Source organism: Pimephales promelas, chromosome 7 (assembly GCF_988280905.1).
Source record: "Pimephales promelas chromosome 7, fPimPro1.hap1.1, whole genome shotgun sequence".
NCBI classification, from domain to species: domain Eukaryota; kingdom Metazoa; phylum Chordata; class Actinopteri; order Cypriniformes; family Leuciscidae; genus Pimephales; species Pimephales promelas.
This window is the reverse complement of record NC_142775.1, coordinates 16,128,713-16,150,257: the sequence shown is the minus strand read 5'-3', so window position 1 is coordinate 16,150,257 and position 21,545 is coordinate 16,128,713. Positions and strand designations below refer to the sequence as shown.

General features: G+C 37.0%; 1 protein-coding gene across 5 annotated transcripts in view; it reads left to right on the top strand.

The window, feature by feature from the left end:
* Window positions 1-21,545, top strand: part of lrp1bb (low density lipoprotein receptor-related protein 1Bb) — a 345,314-nt gene that overhangs the window by 126,649 nt on the left and 197,120 nt on the right. For all 5 annotated transcript variants that reach the window (XR_016169265.1, XM_089133134.1, XM_089133135.1 and 2 more), the window contains one exon: window positions 4,516-4,653. Coding sequence is in view for 4 of the 5 variants with exons in the window: in XM_089133134.1 (XP_088989260.1) it covers window positions 4,516-4,653 (138 nt within the window). In the remaining variant the exon portion in view is untranslated. The remainder of the gene's footprint in view (window positions 1-4,515; window positions 4,654-21,545) is intronic.

Here is a 21,545-nt window from a genome sequence, read left to right as displayed (position 1 = left end):
TTGGAAGAGGACTTATCATTCAAGTTACATGTTAAACAACTGTTGTCTAAGTTAAGGTTACAGCTGGGGTTTTATTTTCGAAATAGTGCATGTTTCTCACAGTCGGCTAAGAAAAAGTTGGTGGAATCTACCTTCTTACCTATCCTAGATTATGGAGATGTTTTTTACAGAAATTCCACTAAAGCTCTCCTAAAATCAGTAGATTCTGTTTATCACTCTGCACTAAGATTTATAACTAACTCAAAATATCACACTCATCATTGTGCGTTGTATGAGATGGTAGGTTGGCCTCCACTTCATATAAGAAGGCACAAACACTGGCTCATACTTGTATATAAGGCATTAGTCGGCCAGCTTCCCCAATATTTGAGTAGTTTACTAACTTTTAATAGTCAAAGGTATAATCTACGTTCAAGTAGATATATTCTTTTAAATGTTCCTTTAATGAAGACAGAATTTGGAAAAACTGCTTTTACTTATAGTGCATCAACTGTTTGGAATGAGATCCAAAGTTCACTGAAACTAGAAGAACTTATTTCGATAAGTGAGTTCAAGCTACACTTAAACAAATCATTCAAATCTGTCTGCACTTGCTCTTAACATTTAATTTTGTATTATTTTTTGTACATGTTCGTGTTGTGTATTATGTTTTATGTATGTATGTATATCGTGTGCTGCTATTTTGGCCAGGGCTCACTTGTAAATGAGATACTTATCTCAATGTGACTATATCCCTGGTTAAATAAAGGTTTAATAAAAAAAAAATAAAAAAGTCGGTTGTGCAAGAACCTTTCCCTCAAGGTAGCTTTTTTTTATTAGATTTTACTTCTCTGAGGAGACTAGGAGACCTTCAGGCACCCTCTTTACCTCATGGGTGCCTGAAGTATGCACCAGTAAATCTTGCATCCCAGGCCGGGCTATGTGCCTAAAGTGCCATCTAATGTGGCATGCCCTACTGTTCTGCAGGCTTTTCATCCTCCACCTCACATGATTGTAGATGAAGAAAGACTTAATTCGCTCTACCCTTTTAGAGCGCTCAATATTTATGTCCAGAGGTCTTCTTTGTGTTGGCAGTCAGACCAGTTGACCAAGAATGTACTTCCCACATCTAAACAGAACATCAGTAACTAGATCGTTCAGGCTATCTCTATGGCCTATCAGGCTATCTCTATGGCCTGCGCCAGGCACTCTAGTGATCTCGTCCTAAGTGTGCCTGTACGCAGACAGGGCTCGTTGTGGTATAGTCGGTACTCCTTTCCCCCAATGTTTTTTTATTCATTGTCCCAATGAATTGAGACACTGCATCCCTCCGCAAGGTTCCCTGCCTGGGAGCGACTTGCTTCATCACAGAAGCTAAATCTGTTGTGTGCCGGCGACCCTTTGTAGCTTCTGTGTTTGCCATCACATGTTACGTTATGACGCAGCACCAATCAGATTGGATTAGTTTCATTCATAGTTAAGATTATGTTACGCAAAGGGTGTTCCCCAAAGTGTCGTAATGACACAGTGTCTTGTTCCCTTCTCAGGGAACAAGGGTTACAGTCATAACCTGAGATGTTTCCCTCTCCCATTGGTATTTTTTTGTAATTGTGCTCTCACGCTAATTTGCCCTGTTTAGTAAATCTAGCCCTATATAATGAACCTCACATCCATCAGGACACATTTGTTTCTATGCAGACCGTTTAAGAGCATTAAAGACACAAGTCTCTCAGAAATCCTATAGAATACAACCAACTTTAAAACTCCCAAAGTGCTTGCAATCTTGCAATTTTGTGTGCCTTATGTATCAGACGTGTAGGCATGATGTCTAAGGCTGAGACTATATGTAATGTCAAGGTCATGGTTTGAAACTGAGGGAATGCATAAACTGATAAGTTACAGCACTAACATATTCACTATAAACTGTTACTCATCTCTAACGTTTTTGTCTTTTTTTTTTTTTTTTGGACAGCTCTCCTACATGCAAGTATCATAAGCATGTGTTTTCCGCCTCCACTTTCGTGAGTTTTCTCGTGATGGAGGATGTTTCGCCACTCGTGCTATCTGGCTTCTAATTCGGTACAGGGTGAAGAGAAATAATTTCCTATCATCCTTCAACTGCACAGACGCCATCTGTGTGATCCGGCATGGTGCATCTGAAACTCCTGAATATTCATCTCTCACTCTCATCTGATTAGATTAGTCCCCAATCAGTTTGTGAGTGGAGTGATTCTGTATTTGACAATGCAGTTTTATTAGGATAATCACAGTTTGTCACAGCCCCTCACTCCACTGCGTTAACAGGGCAATGCTTGTGACGTGCCTCCTCAGTTGTGTTGCTGCTGTATTTACCAATGAATAATGGAAAAGCACATCATGAATGCATAATTAGAGAGATGTTTGCCAGTATATCTGTACAATTTTAATTGAAAATTAGCACGGATATTAATCAACATATTTGGGCCCTGAAATCCCTCTGACACTTATAGTCATGTATGCATGTAGAGAGGCCGTGGATTGAAACAAATGATGTTTTAATTGAAAAGCCTGTCTTGTATCTTCTCCTCCAACTCTCCGAAGAAAAGGCACAAGGTTGTGAGGTTGATTAGCCTGCCTTTTGTACTCACGTTTGAAATATGAGTATGCAAAGTTGAGGTCACTTACATTTGACTTTCCTTAATTTAGAATATCCTTGGGGCTCAGAAAGAGGTGGTCTAAAAAAAAATTCAGCACATTTCCATGACAGAGAAAAAAAAAAAATAACAAAACGTCTGTGTGAACAATGAGATGCTTTTGTGAGGAGAATTATTGTTATTGGAAAGCAGAAGTGCGCATTGGCGAGTAAATCATACGCTTATTATATGTTAAAGGATGACAATCCCCCACTAAACGACCCCCTTAATTATGGCGTCATTTTATCTTATGAAGTCGAAATGAAAGCCGATGAATAACTCCGACTCTTCCGGAGGATGTTTTCAGTGGTGCAGAATCAGAGCACGGAGGAAACTGGGACTCCGGAGATTTGTAAGGGGTCCTGTCACACGAGCTATAAATCTCACGCTAAGTGGCTGTGTTGCAGTTATGGTAATTGATACCAATGTAGTTAAGGTGCAATGTGACATATTCACAGTGTGCGAGATGGAAGTCGATGTTTCACTTAGACGTGTTTTATGTGTTCTTGTGGCTGCTCAAGCAGATGAGGGTCACCTATGTGCCTCATGAATCTTTAAACAGCTGCTTGGTGCAACCATGTCAATAGATATCTCTGAGGCTTTGGCTCTCTCTCTCTCTCTCTCTCTCTCTCTCTCTCTCTCTCTCTCTCTCTCTCTCTCTCTCTCTATATATATATATATATATATATATATATTTCACTCACTCACTCACTCACAGTGATTCACCGCACTCGCAGTGATTCAAAATCGCTTAGCAGCGTATAGCCTATTTGTAAGCATCTGTTAACTGCACAGATGCATGTGAGGTTCATTATATAGGGCTAGATTTACTAGTAAAACATGTAAAACATGTTTTAGTAAACTTCATTGTTTATCTCGAGTCTATCTAAGTTCCTGAATAATGTTGTTTCTGCTGTGTTTTTGCATGCTTATATGGCTACATATTTAATCATTGTGTAAAATTTATTTAATTTGAGCTTTAAAGTCATTTTTTGGTTATATGTTCATAATTTCATAATGTGAATAACTTAAAAAAACAAGAAAATATTAAGATTGAAATTATTCCTCTAATGACAATGCAGATTTTTTTTTATTATTATTATTATTTTTGTATTATTATTATTATTATTATTATCATGAGTTTTGTTAATGGCTGTGTTGCTTACATTTTATTTTTTTTAAATATTTTGCAACATTACAAATATATTTAATGTCACTTTTAATCAACTTGAATGTGTGAAGCAGAATAAAAGTAAAAATTAGTAAGAATTTCTATAAATATATATTTAAAATATAATTTATTTTAAAATAAACATACTGTCACCAAACTTTATTTCATATTTTTTGTTTATTATATATATAGAAGTCTCCCTTTTGAAACAACTGCCTGTTTAATTAAACTGGCTCTGCAACCTCATTGCATTGCAGGACTTTACTTTTACAGTATGCGATGTATTGCCTTTATCCTGCTAATTAAATTAGCATTCATTAGGATAGGTAAGAGGAAGGATGAATTGTAAATGAGAATCCTGTGCCCATTCTATTAGCCATTTCTCTTAAAGAAAAACAGACAGGAAATGGTGCTGAAAAAAAGTTTTTGCCACAAAATTAAATCACTCCGGGGCTGGCAATGCATTTAAAGCAAAACTCAATCAACTGGATTGTTCCCCATTTTCAGTTGCATCCCTCAAAGCTTAGCAAACTGAAACAAGTGACATTTGTCTGAACTCCGTACATTTGCATTAAACTGTCTTAGTAGTTATTCAAGTAATTACTGACAGTCCAATGAAATTGTGCAGATGATATGCTTTTACAAAATTACACCATACTCATATGTAAACCATCATTCTCTCCTGTTCTTTAGGTACGGTGGAGGTGATAGTCAGATGTCCCCTAAATCACATACAGTGTATTGGGACAAGAAAGTGCATTCACTTCAACAAACTCTGTAATGGGGCAAAAGACTGTGAGGACGGTTTTGACGAAGGAGTCCACTGTAGAGGTGAGTACCCTAAAGTAGGCCATTGTAATGCTTGTGGAAGATATTAGCTATGCAGGTACTGTACTGTGATCTGTCAATATCAATAAACTCACAGTTTGAACACCATCCAGATTTATTTTGATGGCCTAATGCCACATATTTTTACATGAATTGGCTCTAGTGGAAGGAGAACAGGTGAATAACACAGCAGGTGTGATGTTGGACACACTCTACTTTGTTCACAATCATCCAAGCCACAACAACAAGCAGGTGGAGCCACCTGGACTTTGTGATATGACAATACCGACTCAGCAGTTGGCATTGGGTGGATGCCTGTTAGTTGAGGCGACGAACCTCAGGCTGGCCAAGAGTGTGACCTTTGGTGAACTGGAAGAGTGTGGCACCCAGCTGGGCAGTGCCAGGAGCATCTGATCCTGCCCTTTGATCCTATGCCTGACTGAAAACAGGCCATTGACCCATTCAACCACACAAGATTATAATGTCAGTTGGATTGGGGTTCCTGCAGAGAAGCAACATGTTATTTAGTCTAGAGAGACTAGTGGAAGAAAAGTAAATACTTTTGTATTGCTGGAGAAATGTGACCGTACGTGTTTTTAGGTTTCATTTGTTTGTTTTACTTTCTTACTTGCATACTTATTTACTTACATATTTACCTTATTTATTAATAATAAATATGGCACATTTAAATCAATCGTAGTGTCAGGTCTGGCAGGTCACACTAGTCAACTCTCATTAGCTGACTCTCGGCTGATCCACGTCTACCAGCCCGTTCTCATCTTAAGGCGTCATCTAACTGACGCTTTTGACCATGCGTCAACATCCGACGCACATGGCACCCTTTAGCGTCAGTATGAGACGCGCCTCCTAGTGGTCTAACCCTAAACCTACCGCAGAACTAAACCTACCCGCGTCATCTAACTAAGGCTAAAGGTTGCCATGTGTGTGAGATTTAGACGCGTGGTCAAAAGCGTCAGTTAGATGATGCCCTAGGATGAGCGTCATCTAACTGACGCTAAAGATTGCCATGTGCGTCGGATTTAGACGCATCGTCAAAAGCTTCAGTTAGATGACACCCTAGGATGAGCGTCATCTAACTGAGGCTAAAGGTTGCCATGTGCGTCGGATTTAGACGCATAGTCAAAAGCTTCAGTTAGATGACGCCCTAAGATGAGAGTCATCTAACCGACACTAAAGGTTGCCATGTGTATCGGATTTAGACGCATGTGCAAAAGCGTTAGTTAGATGACGCCCTAGGATGAGCGTCATCTAACTGAGACTAAAGGTTGCCATGTGTGTCGGATTTAGACGCATGATCAAAAGCATTAGTTAGATGACACCCTAGGATGAGCGTCATCTAACTGACACTAAAGGTTGCCATGTGTGTGAGATTTAGACGCATGGTCAAAAGCGTCAGTTAGATGACGCCCTAGGATGAGCGTCATCTAACTGACGCTAAAGATTGCCGGATTTAGACGCATGGTCAAAAGCGTCAGTTAGATGATGCCCTAGGATGAGCGTCATCTAACTGACGCTAAAGATTGCCATGTGCGTCGGATTTAGACGCATCGTCAAAAGCTTCAGTTAGATGACGCCCTAAGATGAGAGTCATCTAACCGACACTAAAGATTCCCATGTGCGTCGGATTTAGACGCATCGTCAAAAGCTTCAGTTAGATGACACCCTAGGATGAGCGTCATCTAACTGAGGCTAAAGGTTGCCATGTGCGTCGGATTTAGACGCATCGTCAAAAGCTTCAGTTAGATGACGCCCTAAGATGAGAGTCATCTAACCGACACTAAAGGTTGCCATGTGTATCGGATTTAGACGCATGTGCAAAAGCGTTAGTTAGATGACACCCTAGGATGAGCGTCATCTAACTGACACTAAAGGTTGCCATGTGTGTGAGATTTAGACGCATGGTCAAAAGCGTCAGTTAGATGACGCCCTAGGATGAGCGTCATCTAACTGACGCTAAAGGTTGCCAGATTTAGACGCATGGTCAAAAGCGTCAGTTAGATGACACCCTAGGATGAGCATTATCTAACTGACACTAAAGGTTGCCATGTGCGTCGGATTTAGTTGCATGGTCAAAAGCTTCCGTTAGATGACACCCTAGGATGAGCGTCATCTAACTGACGCTAAAGGTTGCCATGTGCATCGGATTTAGACGCATGGTCAAAAGCTTCAGTTAGATGACGCCCTAGGATGAGCGTCATTTAACTGAGGCTAAAGGTTGCCATGCGCGTCGGATTTAGACGCATCGTCAAAAGCCTCAGTTTAGATGACGCCCTAAGATGAGAGTCATCTAACCGACACTAAAGGTTGCCATGTGTGTCGGATTTAGACGCATGTTCAAAAGCGTTAGTTAGATGACGCCCTAGGATGAGCGTCATCTAACTGACACTAAAGGTTGCCATGTGTGTGAGATTTAGACGCATGGTCAAAAGCGTCAGTTAGATGACGCCCTAAGATGAGCGTCATTTAACTGACGCTAAAGGTTGCCATGTGTGTCGGATTTAGACACATGGTCAAAAGCGTCAGTTAGATGACGCCCTAGGATGAGCGTCATTTAACTGACGCTAAAGGTTGCCATGTGCGTCGGATTTAGACGCATGGTCAAAAGCGTCAGTTAGGTGATGCCCTATGAGAATGCGTTGCGTCTACCTATTATGAATACGACGTTTATCACATATATAAGCTCCTTCAGTGTTAAGAACAGCTGGCATTTCTCAGGAGCTCATTACCCTTCTCCATCCCCAGCTCCTCCTCTCATCTGTCAGGATTTGGGATCTGATTCCCCTTTGAATCAGAATAAATTCTCTAATTATGTTGTGCATTAAAATATTGACAAAAAAAGATATCTGCAATACATTAATGTTAGTTCTGTTCTTTTTACCCTAAGGGGGTTATTAATGCTCTCCCTGCTCTTATCCATACTAATGTAGGCTGCATGCACAGGGGGATCTTACCCAGATCAAAACCATACAGCCAATCCAAACTGTATGGTAAATGTCAAGCATCTTTGACAATAGTTGTCCTGACTACCTAAATATCTAAATGATCTAAAAAAAAAAGGCCAGTATTCTTTTTATTTTTTATTATTTCTTGATATAAACAACAACAACAACAACAAAATAACAATTGTAAAAGCAGCAAATATATATTTAGTATTTCTAAATTTTGTAAATTACCAGTATATTAAAAAGGTTAAACAGAAGCATTTTCACTAGGGATGTCTTTTGGATCTCACTGTAAATTCACTTCAAATTATATTAACTCACAGAAACAATGGAAATGTGTCTTTTTTAATGGTCTAAATTTGTATATAAACACCAATATTTTTTTGTGTTTGTAGTAGTATTACCATTCTTGATCATATGTTGCGCTTCCCTTATCCGGTTTATCTTCCCCGAAGGAAGGGCTAACCTCAAAACACCTTTTCCCTGACAGAGGAAGCAATCAGCACAAAGAAAGAGATTGGTCTAGTTCAGTGGGCAGAAAGATTAAGGTTTTGAGTCGACGTATTGCAGATAAAGAGAGAGCTAGGTGCTCGAAGTGATGCATTACAGAAAGTTATCCTTGAGTGTAAGGAAGCATTAAGAGACATTATGTTCATTGTTCTCCTCCTCAATTTGTTTGTTTTTAGATACAGCTAATTAAGCAACGAGTACCTGGGGTAATAAATCCTTTTTTTTTTTCTTTTTTTTTTCGTTCTACTCTTGCTCAGGTTGCAGACTTCTGGGTTACCATTTACATTTGAAAAAGGGAACATTTGCAGCACTGTAAAAAAAATATTGTTGGTTTAACTTAAAAAAATAAGTAACCTGGTTGCCTTAAAATTTTAAGTTCATTGAACTGGAAAACGTGAGTTAATACAATGAAGGAGAATGATTTAATCATCAGAAACTCAACATTATATGTTATCTGAACTAAATAAATTATTGAAGTTGATTTGACAAAAGAAAAAAAAATATGATTGTAAAAAAATATTGTTGGTATAACTTAAAAAAGTTAGTAACCTGGGTTGCCTTCATTTTAAGTTGATTGAACTGGAAAAAGTGAGTTAATACAATGAAGGAGATTAATTTAATCATCAGAAACTCAAAAAAATAAGTTATCTCAACTAAATAAATTATTATAAAGTTTATTTTAGAAAAGAACATACAGTATGTTGTGATAACAAATCTTGAAAATATTTTTTTACAGTGTGCAGTCATACTTCTGTTTATGTTTTTTTTAACCTTTAAATTGATGTTTTTGCAGCTTGTACGAATGGAAAATGACATAAGCTTTTAAACCGCATATAGCTGTTAGTAATGATACGTTTGACAGATTTACAAGTAGACAGAAGTGTAAAGTCTAGACACAAGCAGACATGTTTTTGTTGGTGATTTATCCATCTGCTGATGTAAGCAACATGGTATACTTCATCAAACGGGCTAATTGAATGAGTAAGCACTGACCACTGAGGAGTTTGGGCCAGGGACATTCGACATGTGTTTCTACACCTGCACACGGGAGGAAATGAGGTCACCGTGGAGAAGTTTGGAGCATGGCAGCTGGGTCTCCACGGAAACTTTCCCTCCCACTCTAGTAATGAATACATAATGAATCCCAGGAGAGCGTTACATAAAAACTGTGCCCATATGGAAGACAAAGACAGTATTCTATTTCACCTTCACACACTTCGCCAATTCTTTCTTTTAATGATTGTCCTTCAGTGAAGTGGAGATTTTCATAGATCGCATGAAAACTTTTTTTTTTTTTTTTTTTTTACTCTCTACCACCTGGATGCCTCTTTTTCAATGTGCAAAACCTTGCTCCTCTCAGCTAGCACTGATACGTGACAGGTGAAGCTGAGAGGCACAGTTGAATTTCGGAGCTTTTAGGTGGAATTTTCCGAAGTGCCTAAGAAGCTGTGACAGTACAAGTGACAAGAAAAGGTCTCTGTGGCAACAGCCTTTGGCCATAGCCACGTGTGATTATGTGAATGTGTCTCACAAATGGGCTGCCAGAGACTTTTTTGCCTGTTTATCAAAATGCTTACTGTGAAGCTTGGCATTATTATTAGGTGTAATTTGAAGAACCAGCTAATGATAGTCTGAAATCGATATGAAAACTTACTGGATTGTTGTTTATAGATTTACAAGAGGTATTATTTTAAGCCTGTGTATTATTATTTTTTTAGTATTATTCAGATTGTATCAACACATCACAGGAGACCGATACTTGTGTCATTTTTTTTTTCATAGGAATGACAATGAGGATTTTTTGTTTCTCACTAAGAAATATTTTCAAGCTAATTTCAGAACAAATTTAATTTCCATTGCCTTTATGATGAAATGCACTAACAAATGAACACCCTTAGGTAATTTCAGTCCATTGATTGTGCTTGTTACGTGCTTGCATTATGTTCAGTCATTAAAAAGCAGCTCATGATTCCTTCTCTCAAAAGGAATTACATACCAATTAGAGTAATTACAGAAGTAGAAAATATAAAGAAGAGGAATAAAGCTTAGAGAAAGTATCTTGCAGTGCAGATGAAGTCTATTCTAAGCCTTGAAATGTGATTACTGTAATAATTCTTCATATGTGTTGTACATTAAAACTGTTTGCTTACTTTTTTATATATTTATATTTTTAGAAATTGGTATTTATTTATTTATTTATTTAAAAAAAAATACTCCAGTCTTCAGTGTCACATTATCCTTCAGAAATCATTCTTATTTGTTGCTAACTAACATTTCTTATTGTTGAAAATATTGAAACAAAAAAAAAAATTAAAACAGATTTTCAAATCTTAAAAATCTGTTTTAGCTTACTTTTTGTGTTGATGTTTTAGAAAGAAGACACTTTTGCTCGCCAAGGCTGCATTTATTTAATAAAAAATATATTTTTAGAAATTGGTATTTATTTATTGATTTAAAAAAAAAAAATACTCCAGTCTTCAGTGTCACATTATCCTTCAGAAATCATTCTGATTTGTTGCTAACTAACATTTCTTATTGTTGAAAATCTTGAAAAAAAAATATTTAAAACAGAATCATGCTTAATATTTTGAACCATGATACATTTTTTTTCACGATTGTTTTGATGAATGGTAAATTTAGAAGAACAGTATTCACTTAAAATAGAAAACATTTCTAGCATTATAACATTATAAACAACTATCTTCATTTAATGAATAAAAGTGTTTTTGGTTTTATCTGACCACAAACATTTGAATAGTATGGTACAAATTCTATATGTAGTTATAAGTATTGATATTACCAACATAATTCTATTACTAAACATAACCCTTGTGTAAAGTAAATGAATACGCACATCTGCCAGCTTTAACTAAATGAAACAGTCAGTTGTGCAGCTTGTTAATAGATAACTCTGCTTTTGCAAAGTAATGAAAAACCATGTCACAGATGTACCTTCCCTCCCTCACTTTGCCTCTCAACAGCATTCAATTATTTCACTTGATTAACTTTTGATTTTCAACAATTCATATAAACAAATAAACAGTATCCACCAGGGTCAGGACTACAGCATTAACAACGGTATTTCCTGTTTTCTCTTCGGTTTAAACAAAAGTGAAGTGCATTCATAAGCTATTTGAATATTTATACATTTATTTTGGAATATCATCCACAATGCATAAAGCGTTCCCCTCACTAGCTGCTGGTCATTTTCTGATTAAACTGATGATGTTCAGTGATGCTGTACAGTTTACTGTTGTTTGAAGATTGCTCACATTGTTAGTTTCAGTGGGTCACGCACCTTTCATTATAAGGGTACCATAAATGTGAAAGTCAAGTACCTCATTTGAATAGTATAATGGGAGTGTAGCACTTAATGCGCAGTTGACTATGCCTCCTCTGGGGATAGTCCTAAACCATAATACAGGTTTAAATTTGTGCAATAACAAGCAATCACCGTTGACTTTTTGACCCGTCTGAGCTCATAAAGGCATAGGCTAACTCTGGAGGATTAACCCTGAAACTAACGCTTCCTAATCCAGGATCCTTTGCTTCACGTTTAGTCTCATAGTCAGATTATTTGCACTAATAGGATTATCTGGAGGAGTAGGAACAGTCTTTTTTGCTGGCTTATTTAATATGCTTATGTTTTTTTTGATGCATGACTTGTGCGGTGTCTTATACCGAAGGTTGTGTGTTTGCATTTCTATTCTATTATGACAACTGCAATCCAGTCCACAGCAAACATTTAACATGTTAAACTCGACTGTGACTGACTGATTTGCTTCTAGCTTTACCCACTTTCCTTTTTGAGTTTTAAAAATGCATCAGTATTTGCTTCTGTTTATACCGTATCATCTGAATCATTTGTCAAATAATTATCTTCTGTAATGTCTTGAAAGAAGCCATTACAATCTGGTGATATCAAATCCAATTACAGCATTATTTTTTTCTTTGCAGGAAGGGAGGTTTAAAAATGTATTGTGATGCTAAATGATTTACATGGATGCCATTGTCTTACATATTTATGGGAATTTTCTAACACTTGATTGAATTCAGGAGATAATTTATGATTATTGCACTTTGGGTTAAGATTTAAATAACTATTCACAGATTGGACATTCTTCAAATTCAAGCAATCAATCAATTAACCTTCTGGGGACTAAGCCATTTTTGGTCTGTTTTCTCTATTTTTACATTTGGGCTTACAAGATATATGTAATTGAGATGGAACACTACTGTGTGTGTTTGGTATCTATGAATTCAGAAGATCATAAGCTAACATAAGCATGCATGTAATGTGTTCATAAAGGAAGTGTGAGTGAAAAATGTACAATATAATAGATAATTTCAAAAACGCATGTTTGATTTTTGTCATTTATTTCTGAAAACCACACATCACACAACAATAGTGAACAGTTTTTGAACAAAAAATATATTTGTCAAAGCCTTTGCTTGACAGACATGTGTAATTGTTAAATAAAATGCGTAAAGAACAATTAAAAATCTAACTTTATTTACAAATATCCCAGGCGTTTTTCTTAGGAATGCTTAGAATTTTCTAAGCGATGCTTTCTCCTTGTCACTCTTCATTAATTGTTCCCGACCCTATTCCACCGTAAATCGTTTACTGCTTTCCATCATAAAAGAGCTAAAATAATAAATAATGGTATAATTGTATCTATATATTTTTTAATTCTTTTGTCTCTCTCTCATATAAATCTCAGCACGCTCTCACTCCGTAAAGCCTTGTTTATATTCGACACGTTGTTTGTATTCTGTCGTCTCCTCCACTCGACGCTGTTTGCGTCATATCCCTTACGATAGTACCACCCCTTGCAAGGCTACAGAGTCCTCCGATTTTCTAGAATACGTCATGGTAACCTTCCCCTAATTGGGTAAGAAAAATAGTTCTCCATCTGCAATTTTTCCATTGGTTGTTGCTTGTGATTCTGCCAAACAACATCAATTTCATTGGCCTTTGATGGTGTGTATACAAGCAGAGTATCTCCAGGTATCCGGTTATCACCGTTTTCAGAGGAATCTGAGGAAGACTGCAAAAAAGCCCGCACCTCTCTATCACGAATAGTTTTTAAGATAAGTACACATTTGTGAAAGTAATTTTGGGCAGTACCACCCCATCCGTCCCCAGAGGGTTAATGAAACCAACCAACCAACATTTGTGTGTTTCGACATAAATTTGTTACTGTAATCTTTTTGGACATAAATGTGTTACTGTAAATTTGCTTTTGCTTTTAAAAGAAGAACCTGTTTTGTCTGTCCTATATCACATTTGTAGTAATGTGTAATGGAATTATGCCAGAGATTTGTGCACTTTCCATACATAATGCGGCTCTTGATAAATACGGTATTTACTTCATCGGAGATATGAATTTGGGTATATGCTGAATGAACTTTAATTTGTCAAGAGAGTACCATTTCAACAAATCGAATTCCTCTCAGAGAGGCAGACAGACCTGTGGCATGCTTATTAAACACTATTGCTTCTCCAATGACCATGGCTTTTGCAAAGATCAGCATCTTAATTTGGTCCCAGATTAATTAGGGGGCCTTGAAAACCAGGCAAAGGATTGGATTAAGACAGGCCTTGGAGAAGCAAAGGCCACAAAGATTCTCCAGAGCTGGCTTGTAATTAATCCATATGGGGAAGTAAAATTACTTGAGCAAGTTTTCTGCTGCTCTTTCTTTTCAATCATGTTCATGTTTGTGTGGGTGGAGTAATAAGTAGTTTTGAGTCCATATGTGTGGATCACTTAGAAGAATTCTGTCTTTATGTTATTGAAAAGAATAAAATGGAATGCATTTTGTGCCCACACATAGTTCCACTCTATCATTCATTCAACACTGGTTTAATTCACTGTGGTCAATGTTCTGTTGAGCTTCCCTTTGTAGTGGATTATTTGGAGACGTGATCTAGTGGGCAGTGCATAAGCCCTGAAACTGTGTGTGGTGGCGATAATGTGAGTTCAACTCTATTTCCTCTCTCTATCCGAAAAATTTGCCAGTCAGATAATCTTCTTTAAGTCACACTCAAAACAATTTAAATCTTGTTGCATAATATAGAAAATATCAAACCAAATGTCCCTTTTCAGTATGAAACAACTGCATTTATTTGAAATATATATATATATATATATATATATATATTTTTTTTTTTTTTTTTAAAAGAAATACTGTCACTTTATTCACAATACAAGAGTTTACAATACCAGGTTTATTAGAAATCCGTGTCACATTTTAGATTAGAGTCTGGTGTGTGGTGATTGGCTAAACTGTCGCTCACGTTGTCCGGAAGGTTAACGCCCATTACCTTTATGGGGTGAAACGTGCCTGAGATCGGCATCTCTCTGTAGATTTAGCTTGTCACGAAGGTCTCTCCATTTATTTTTTTTAAATGCAACCCTAATGTTTACCCGCTTCTTCTCCTGTCCCAAACCCTTCTCGGGTCATATTTTTCACCCGTACGTGTGCGCTTTACTGAGCTGGCTCCAGCAGCAGAACGTGCAGGCAAAGCGTAATCGTGGTCCATAACTATATGATACAGACTAATATAAATATTACTAATAGTATCGGTCAAGTTTGGTGCAGTTGCAAAATGATACTAGCTTGTACTTTTTTTTTTCTTCGTCATTTTATTTGCTTTTATTGCCGGTCGACCGGTGTTCCCCTTTGTGTTTGGCAGTTTCGCCAGGTCAATATGAGTCAATATGACGGCATAGACGACCGTCGAAACGGAAATAAAGAACCGTGTTTTCGAATTAAACTATAAATTTCTCCGGATTTGAAAGTTGGTGGAAACTGTCGGGATAATGTAAGTACACATCTAATAGAAATATATAACATTGATACAGTTATTTTTGCTATTTTTAAAGCAGAAAAAATACATATTGTGCCTTTAAATGTATCCTTATTTACTCCAAAATGTGTTCATTTACGCATCCTCGTGTGGTCCAAACTGATATGACTTTTGTTTTTCTCCTGTGGAGCACAAAGATGTGTGTTAAAAAAATGTGTTATTTGCCCATAAACAGTAATATTACAGTGATGTCCATTGTTGGTTTGGACCACTTTGACTTTTACTGTATGTACAAAAACACTTTCTTAAATACATTCTTGTATGTTCCATAGAGGAAATGAAGTCATACGGGTTTGGAATGGCATTATTGATGACTGAATTTTCCCTTCAAGACACTTTTTTTTGTTGCTTTTTTTGGTTTACTTTATAATTTATTGTGTTTTATTCTTTTTCAGAAAGTCACAGAAAGTTGTTACCCTAGGGAATCAAGTGAGCCAAGACTCCCACTGATCTCTTGCCATGTTTTTTTCTTTTAAGGCTTCTAAAGTGAGAATCTGTCCTTGACATTTTTCTGTTGGAATTTTAAAGGAAGGGCCCCTGAAAAGGAGACAATTCCCGCATGGCTAGGCCAGGGAGTCAATGGCTTACTGGTGGCCCGTCATGTGGCAGCATACCTTGACCTCGAGGACAGTTTTTGATGCACAGGAGGAGGCTGGCCCAGCACAGGAGAGGCTGGATGCTGGATTTATGGCAGCGATGACGGGGCACAATAAGCGTCAAGTGCGCCTTGTCACTCGCTGCCAGCAGCATTCCGTTTTCACGCCCCTCCTGTGGTGAGCCTTCAAGTGGGCCGGGGCGACAATGATTGGAGGGGAAGCGGACCACCTGTCACAAAAAACCTCAATTGCTTTGCCATGGAAAAAATAAAATAAAATAAGATTTTTCCCTTCCGGTGTCAAATTCACGAAACATTCTTATTAGTTACTCTTTTAACTTAATTATAAAGTTAAGAATATTTTCTTTCATTTATTAATTTAGCATTTATAATTTTCAGCAGCATTATATAAGCACCCGTACACAAGACATTCACTGTAAGCACACTGTCACTTCATCTAGTGACAGACTTTTTTGAAAATTACAATATAAAATAAATGCATTAAAAAAATATCGTTTTGCGATGAATAGTGTGCATGCTTATGATTATTACAGTAATATGCAGGCAATGCAAAAAGATGGCACTTGATATATTTTTCATTGATTTGATAAGCAGGTCTTCATCAGATCTGCCATGATCAGACAACAGCAAAGCCTTTGTTTTTCTTGTAAAAAAAAAAAGAAAAAAAAAAAGAAAAATATGTTCTTAAGAAAATAGTTGTAAAGGTCTTAAAGGGGTCATGACATTTTATTATATTGTTGTCTGAGGTCAACTTATGACGTTCGCTTAGTTTTTGCATTCAAAAACATCAAAATGAATAAGTAATAGGCTATTTTCTACCCTAGTTTTGAGCCTAGCTGAAAAACGCTCGGTTTTTATAGGCGTCTCGCACTGAAGACTTGGAAGTAAACGCCCACTTCTGTGAGTGGAGAACAGTTTTGCATATTATAATGAGTTTCAACTCACCCGTCGATGCACTTGGGGGAAATTGTTTTGAAAACGTCCAATGTTGTAAAATGGCAACCGGAATGATTCGCCCATACATGTTCGACCCAGAGTCCGTGTGTTGCGCAATTCCTGTCAGATCCAATATAGTCGGCACAGCACCGTTCTTTAATCTTAGACAGTCTGCAAATCTAATCTTGTTTACAAAACTATCCTCAGTGACATGATGCGAACAGACGGACAATGTTTTACCTCATCAGCTGGAACACCATTAAAAATAAAGTTTATCCATGCAGTCCAATTGGAATCCAGAGGAAGCTTATGCAGCGCCTGTCTTCTTCCACAACCAGGCACTGCACAATATTCTGTATTGCTCGGTAGCTCGATCCGGTTTGTCATCACGAGGTAGGCTTATGTTATTTAGCTATGCGTGTAATGCGCGAATCGGTGGGCGGGGCTAAACTGGCCGTGTTGAAGCAGGCATTGATCTTCTTCTGCGGCGGTGGGTTTTTATCCTCTTTGATGTCATAGTTCCCCATTTTGAAAAAAAACGAGTCGTTTGCTGCAGGCTGGTGTCAATAAAATCTTTTATTGGACTAACAAGGACGTTTTCGGTTCTGAAAGTTTCAGGATATTCTTATAATATGATGACCTTTTAGATGACCTCAAAAGCTCAAGGAAATTTGATTTCTCAGTTCATCACCCCTTTAAGAATTTTTCAAGAACTCCTCTTAGGAACATAGCATGCCTATGAACATGCCTAGCAAGCCATGAGATTTTTCAGGATCTGCGGAAGACAGATTGTTGTGAATGTCCATCTGTATGGCTACGTGTCGGGTCATGAGAGCGCACCGATGTTTGAAAGCAGATATGAGGATTAGTCTTGGATATCTGTCGGCCTCCTGTCTCATTGCCTTGTCTGGCCTTTTGTCTCCACAAAGCATGATGCGTCCAATAAAAAGTTCAATGAATGCAACTGGTCAAAGTTACGTGGTATGAATGGAAAAATCAGAGCTTGAACCTTTTACACGACTATCAAAACACAACCGGTCCTGATGGTTTTATAGGTTATTTCAGTTGATCCTCACACTCTCTACAAATCTCCAACCTCCATCAGTCAGTCAACCTGATGTCAATACCCAAACATCCACAATCACAAACAGAGAGCATTTCTGATTGACTGAATATGCATCTGCCTCTTTCTCGACAAGTTTATGCTGTTTACAGAGCACAGGACTTTCACAGGGGTTATTTCTCAGAACACATATTTCAGTGATATGTAAAGTAGTAGGGACATTGTATGCTTGCTATTTAAAAAAGCGTAATGCTAACATTTGCAATGAATGCCTTTGATTAACCATTGAAAATAAATACTGCACTTTAAAGCAGTATTTAGCCACAGGTAAACATTCAGTTAGTTTCTGACAAGATTTAGTGCAATTACTGATCACTTTCCTTGATGCTGAGAAAACATCTTCGCTTTTGGTTGATGGAATATTACAGCTTTCTTTATGAAACTGGTATTTTTCTTCTTACTCTTAAGATACACCCTAATTGGTTGATGCTCTTTATTCAACATGTATTTTGCATTTGCTATCACAAAAGCACCTTCGTCTAAGTGTGTCATGGGAGTTGCTGCTAATACATGTCATGAAACAACGAATCCATAAAAAACCTGCTTGAGCATGCCAGCGATGGTCTCAGCCTCAGATGTCATCTCACAGACCATCTGCAGTTTGTTCACTGACCGCCTGATTGAAAAGCACTTTAGATATTTTATGTTATATTATTTTACTTATTTTTATCATGCATAATATTTTGTAATGCTCAGTAGCTCAATCCGTTAAGATTAATAATGTTAATAATGTTTTTTTTTTGTTTTTTTTTAAATCAAGAGTCAGGGGTGTCAGTTGATGTTAATTTTATAATTATAATAATAATAATAATAATATTATTATTATTATTAATATATATTTTTTCTAAGAAAAAAAAAACATGCTTTATTTATTTTATTTTTTTTAAATAAAATCAAGATCCAGGAATGTCAAAGAATGAACTATTATATTATATTATATTATATTATATTATATTATATTATATTATATTATATTATATTATATTATATTATATTATATTATATTATATTATTTAAGAAACATTTTTTTATTTTATTTTATAAGAGTCAGGAGTGTCAATTGATGTTCATTTTATTATTAGTATCAATATTTTATATTTTAATTTCATTTTTTGTATTTTATTTAATTTAAATGTTTTATAGAATATATTTCAGATACATGTCTTAATTCTATAAATTAGTGCTCAGATAATGGCAGTAATCAGACATGAGATGTAAGAAATCAAAGAACAGATGTGCATACATTCATTTGACCGTAATGAATGTTTAGTAGTCACATGTCTTGAAATAGCTGAAGAAAATCAGCTTTTTGAGCTCATCATTTTTCACACTTAGACACATTTTTTTTGTGAGGCTGGTAAATCGGTTGTCTTTGTATTTGTAATTGTGCAGTTGAATCCACACCCACAATTGTCTGAAAAGTGTGGAGAACAATAGCTGGTTGGGTACGTTGCCTTTCTCAGGGATTGCCACATGATTTAATATGTGACAGCCAGACAGAGGGATTCAGAGATGTGCTGATGTGGCCTTTGTTGCTTGCACTGTATAAAAATAATTTTAGGTTGTTGCACTAGTATTCCACTGAGACCTTACAGAGAGAATGACAGGCGGCACAGCAAGGAAGGCAGACAAAACCAACTCGAAAGTGAATATTGGGGTCGTCTTAGTAGAAAATGAACATAACATTTGTCAGATCTTCAACACACAAAATACTATGTTTTTGCTGTTTGTCTTACAATATGCATTGTGTCTAATATCAGAGCTCAGATCAGAAAAAAAAGAAGTACATTTAAGTGATTTTGTCTCTCTATTTTCATTCCATAGTGTAAAAATCATGTTTTGTGATCTGTTTTTCCATCCACCTACTTTTATGCCAATTTTTGGATGTTGCATTAAAAAACACTGGATAGAAACAATATGAAAACAAGTGTTCATAAAAAGTATTTCATCCAGTAAGAAATGCACATACTGTACTCTACGATTGAAAACACATTTACTGATTAAAGTCCCTTTAAAGTCAAAATTAAGTATGTGTTCTGAGTTTGTCACACCACAGACAAATTTGTAATTAGCCACCCAGCCAAATTTGAATGATAAAAAAAGTCGGGAAGTACATAAAATAAGGTATCAAAATCATGAAAAAATGAGTCGATTCTCTGCTCTCAAACGCTGGGGGCGTGTCCGCTGGCTACGCCCACTCACGGGAAAGCTGTTGACGGTGATATTAGCTGATTAGCTTTTGGAGACGGGAGTATGAAAGCTGAGGCGGGAGATCGTCGTTTCGGCCCCGTTCACCAGTAACAGCGGATTATCAGTGAATTATCAGTGAATCCAAGTTGTCTCTGAGGAAAGTTTATAAAACGATCCAGTGTAAAATGATCACTACAGAAGCGGGTGTTGGGGGTGATCCTCAGCTCTTCATCAAGGTAACGTTAGGCTCTCTAAAAACCTCTTCTTGATGTGATCGTTTTTAAGGGAATTTAAATGAAGATACCGATCTGTTTTGTACATGATCGCATCCAGGTAGTAGCCCATGCATGTCCGTGTCGAAGGCATAGCTTGCTAGAAAACTGTAGGCTCAGTTGTAGTAACTAATAGTACTGACAGTCACTCGCGATTGAGCGGTGAATGCGAATGTGCTCGGGGAGTGTGTGTGGAGAGGGGGAGATCAGACTCTGTGCGTCATTAAATAGGGGGTGTCCAGCAGCTCATGGGCTCCAGTGTTTTAGCCCCGCCCAATTAATCCGTAAAATTGCAATGGTGAAAAACTGTTTAACGGTCTAACTCCACATTTCAGTACTTCACAGTTCACAGACTTTGTAATATGTTTTAGCAATACATATGTAACATTTATAATGTGTTTAGAACTTTTTTTGTAGAATTGACTTTACAGGGACTTTAAATGCCTTGGTGCACAACAAAAAAACTCACGTGACTTTGCCTCGTGACACGTGATTCGAGCGACTTTGAAAGTGATAGGATAATTAAATTAATTGCATAGCATCTCAATTGTTGTTGTTTTTTTTCATTCTGAAATGCCTCCTCTTTTTAAATGAAGTAATTTATATAAAAACAACTATTCACAACATGTTGCTCACATATTATGGTAGCCCTTATTGTGCTAAATATATTTCACATGGGCCATTGATATGTTTATAAGCAACTGAAAAAAGCACAAATGTCAGGGCATGCCAGAACATCTCAAGGACCCCAAATACACCTTAGACCCCAGAGGGTTAATGATGTAGGAAAAAAGAGCCACGGTGGCTTCTCCAACAATAGCAAAGTGACGATTTTGTTCTCTTGAACTTGGGATGGAAAGGCTGCTTTATTTATTTTTTTATTTTTTTTTGCAAATATTTTATGTAATATTCAATTTATTTATTTATTCACATAAGTTAAATGTGCAACTTTATTGGAAACATAATTTTTTTTTTAAACAGGCCTAAACAGTATGCCAACGCATTCTCACCCCAAGGCGTCACCTTTGACCATGCTTCAATATTTGACGTTTTAGGCGCCCTTTAGCGTCACTTACATGACGCGATCCTACAGCGTGTTTAACGGACGCGGTTAGGTTTAGGCATGGGGTGGGGGTAGGGTACACGCGATCCTAGGGCGTCATCTAACTGACGCTAAAGGGCGACTAAAGCGTCAGATATTGAAGCATGGTCAAATGCTTCCCAAGGCGTCAGTTAGGTGACGCCTTGGGGGTGAGAATGGGCTGAGTATGCTCAGATTTTATTTATAATTATGTATTTTATTCATCTCTAGATGCTCTCAAAGATGTAATAATTGCAATAGATTAAATTTTCATATAACAGTTTTTTTGGGGGCTATTTTCACAATTCCCATGTTTCGTGATAAAAATGG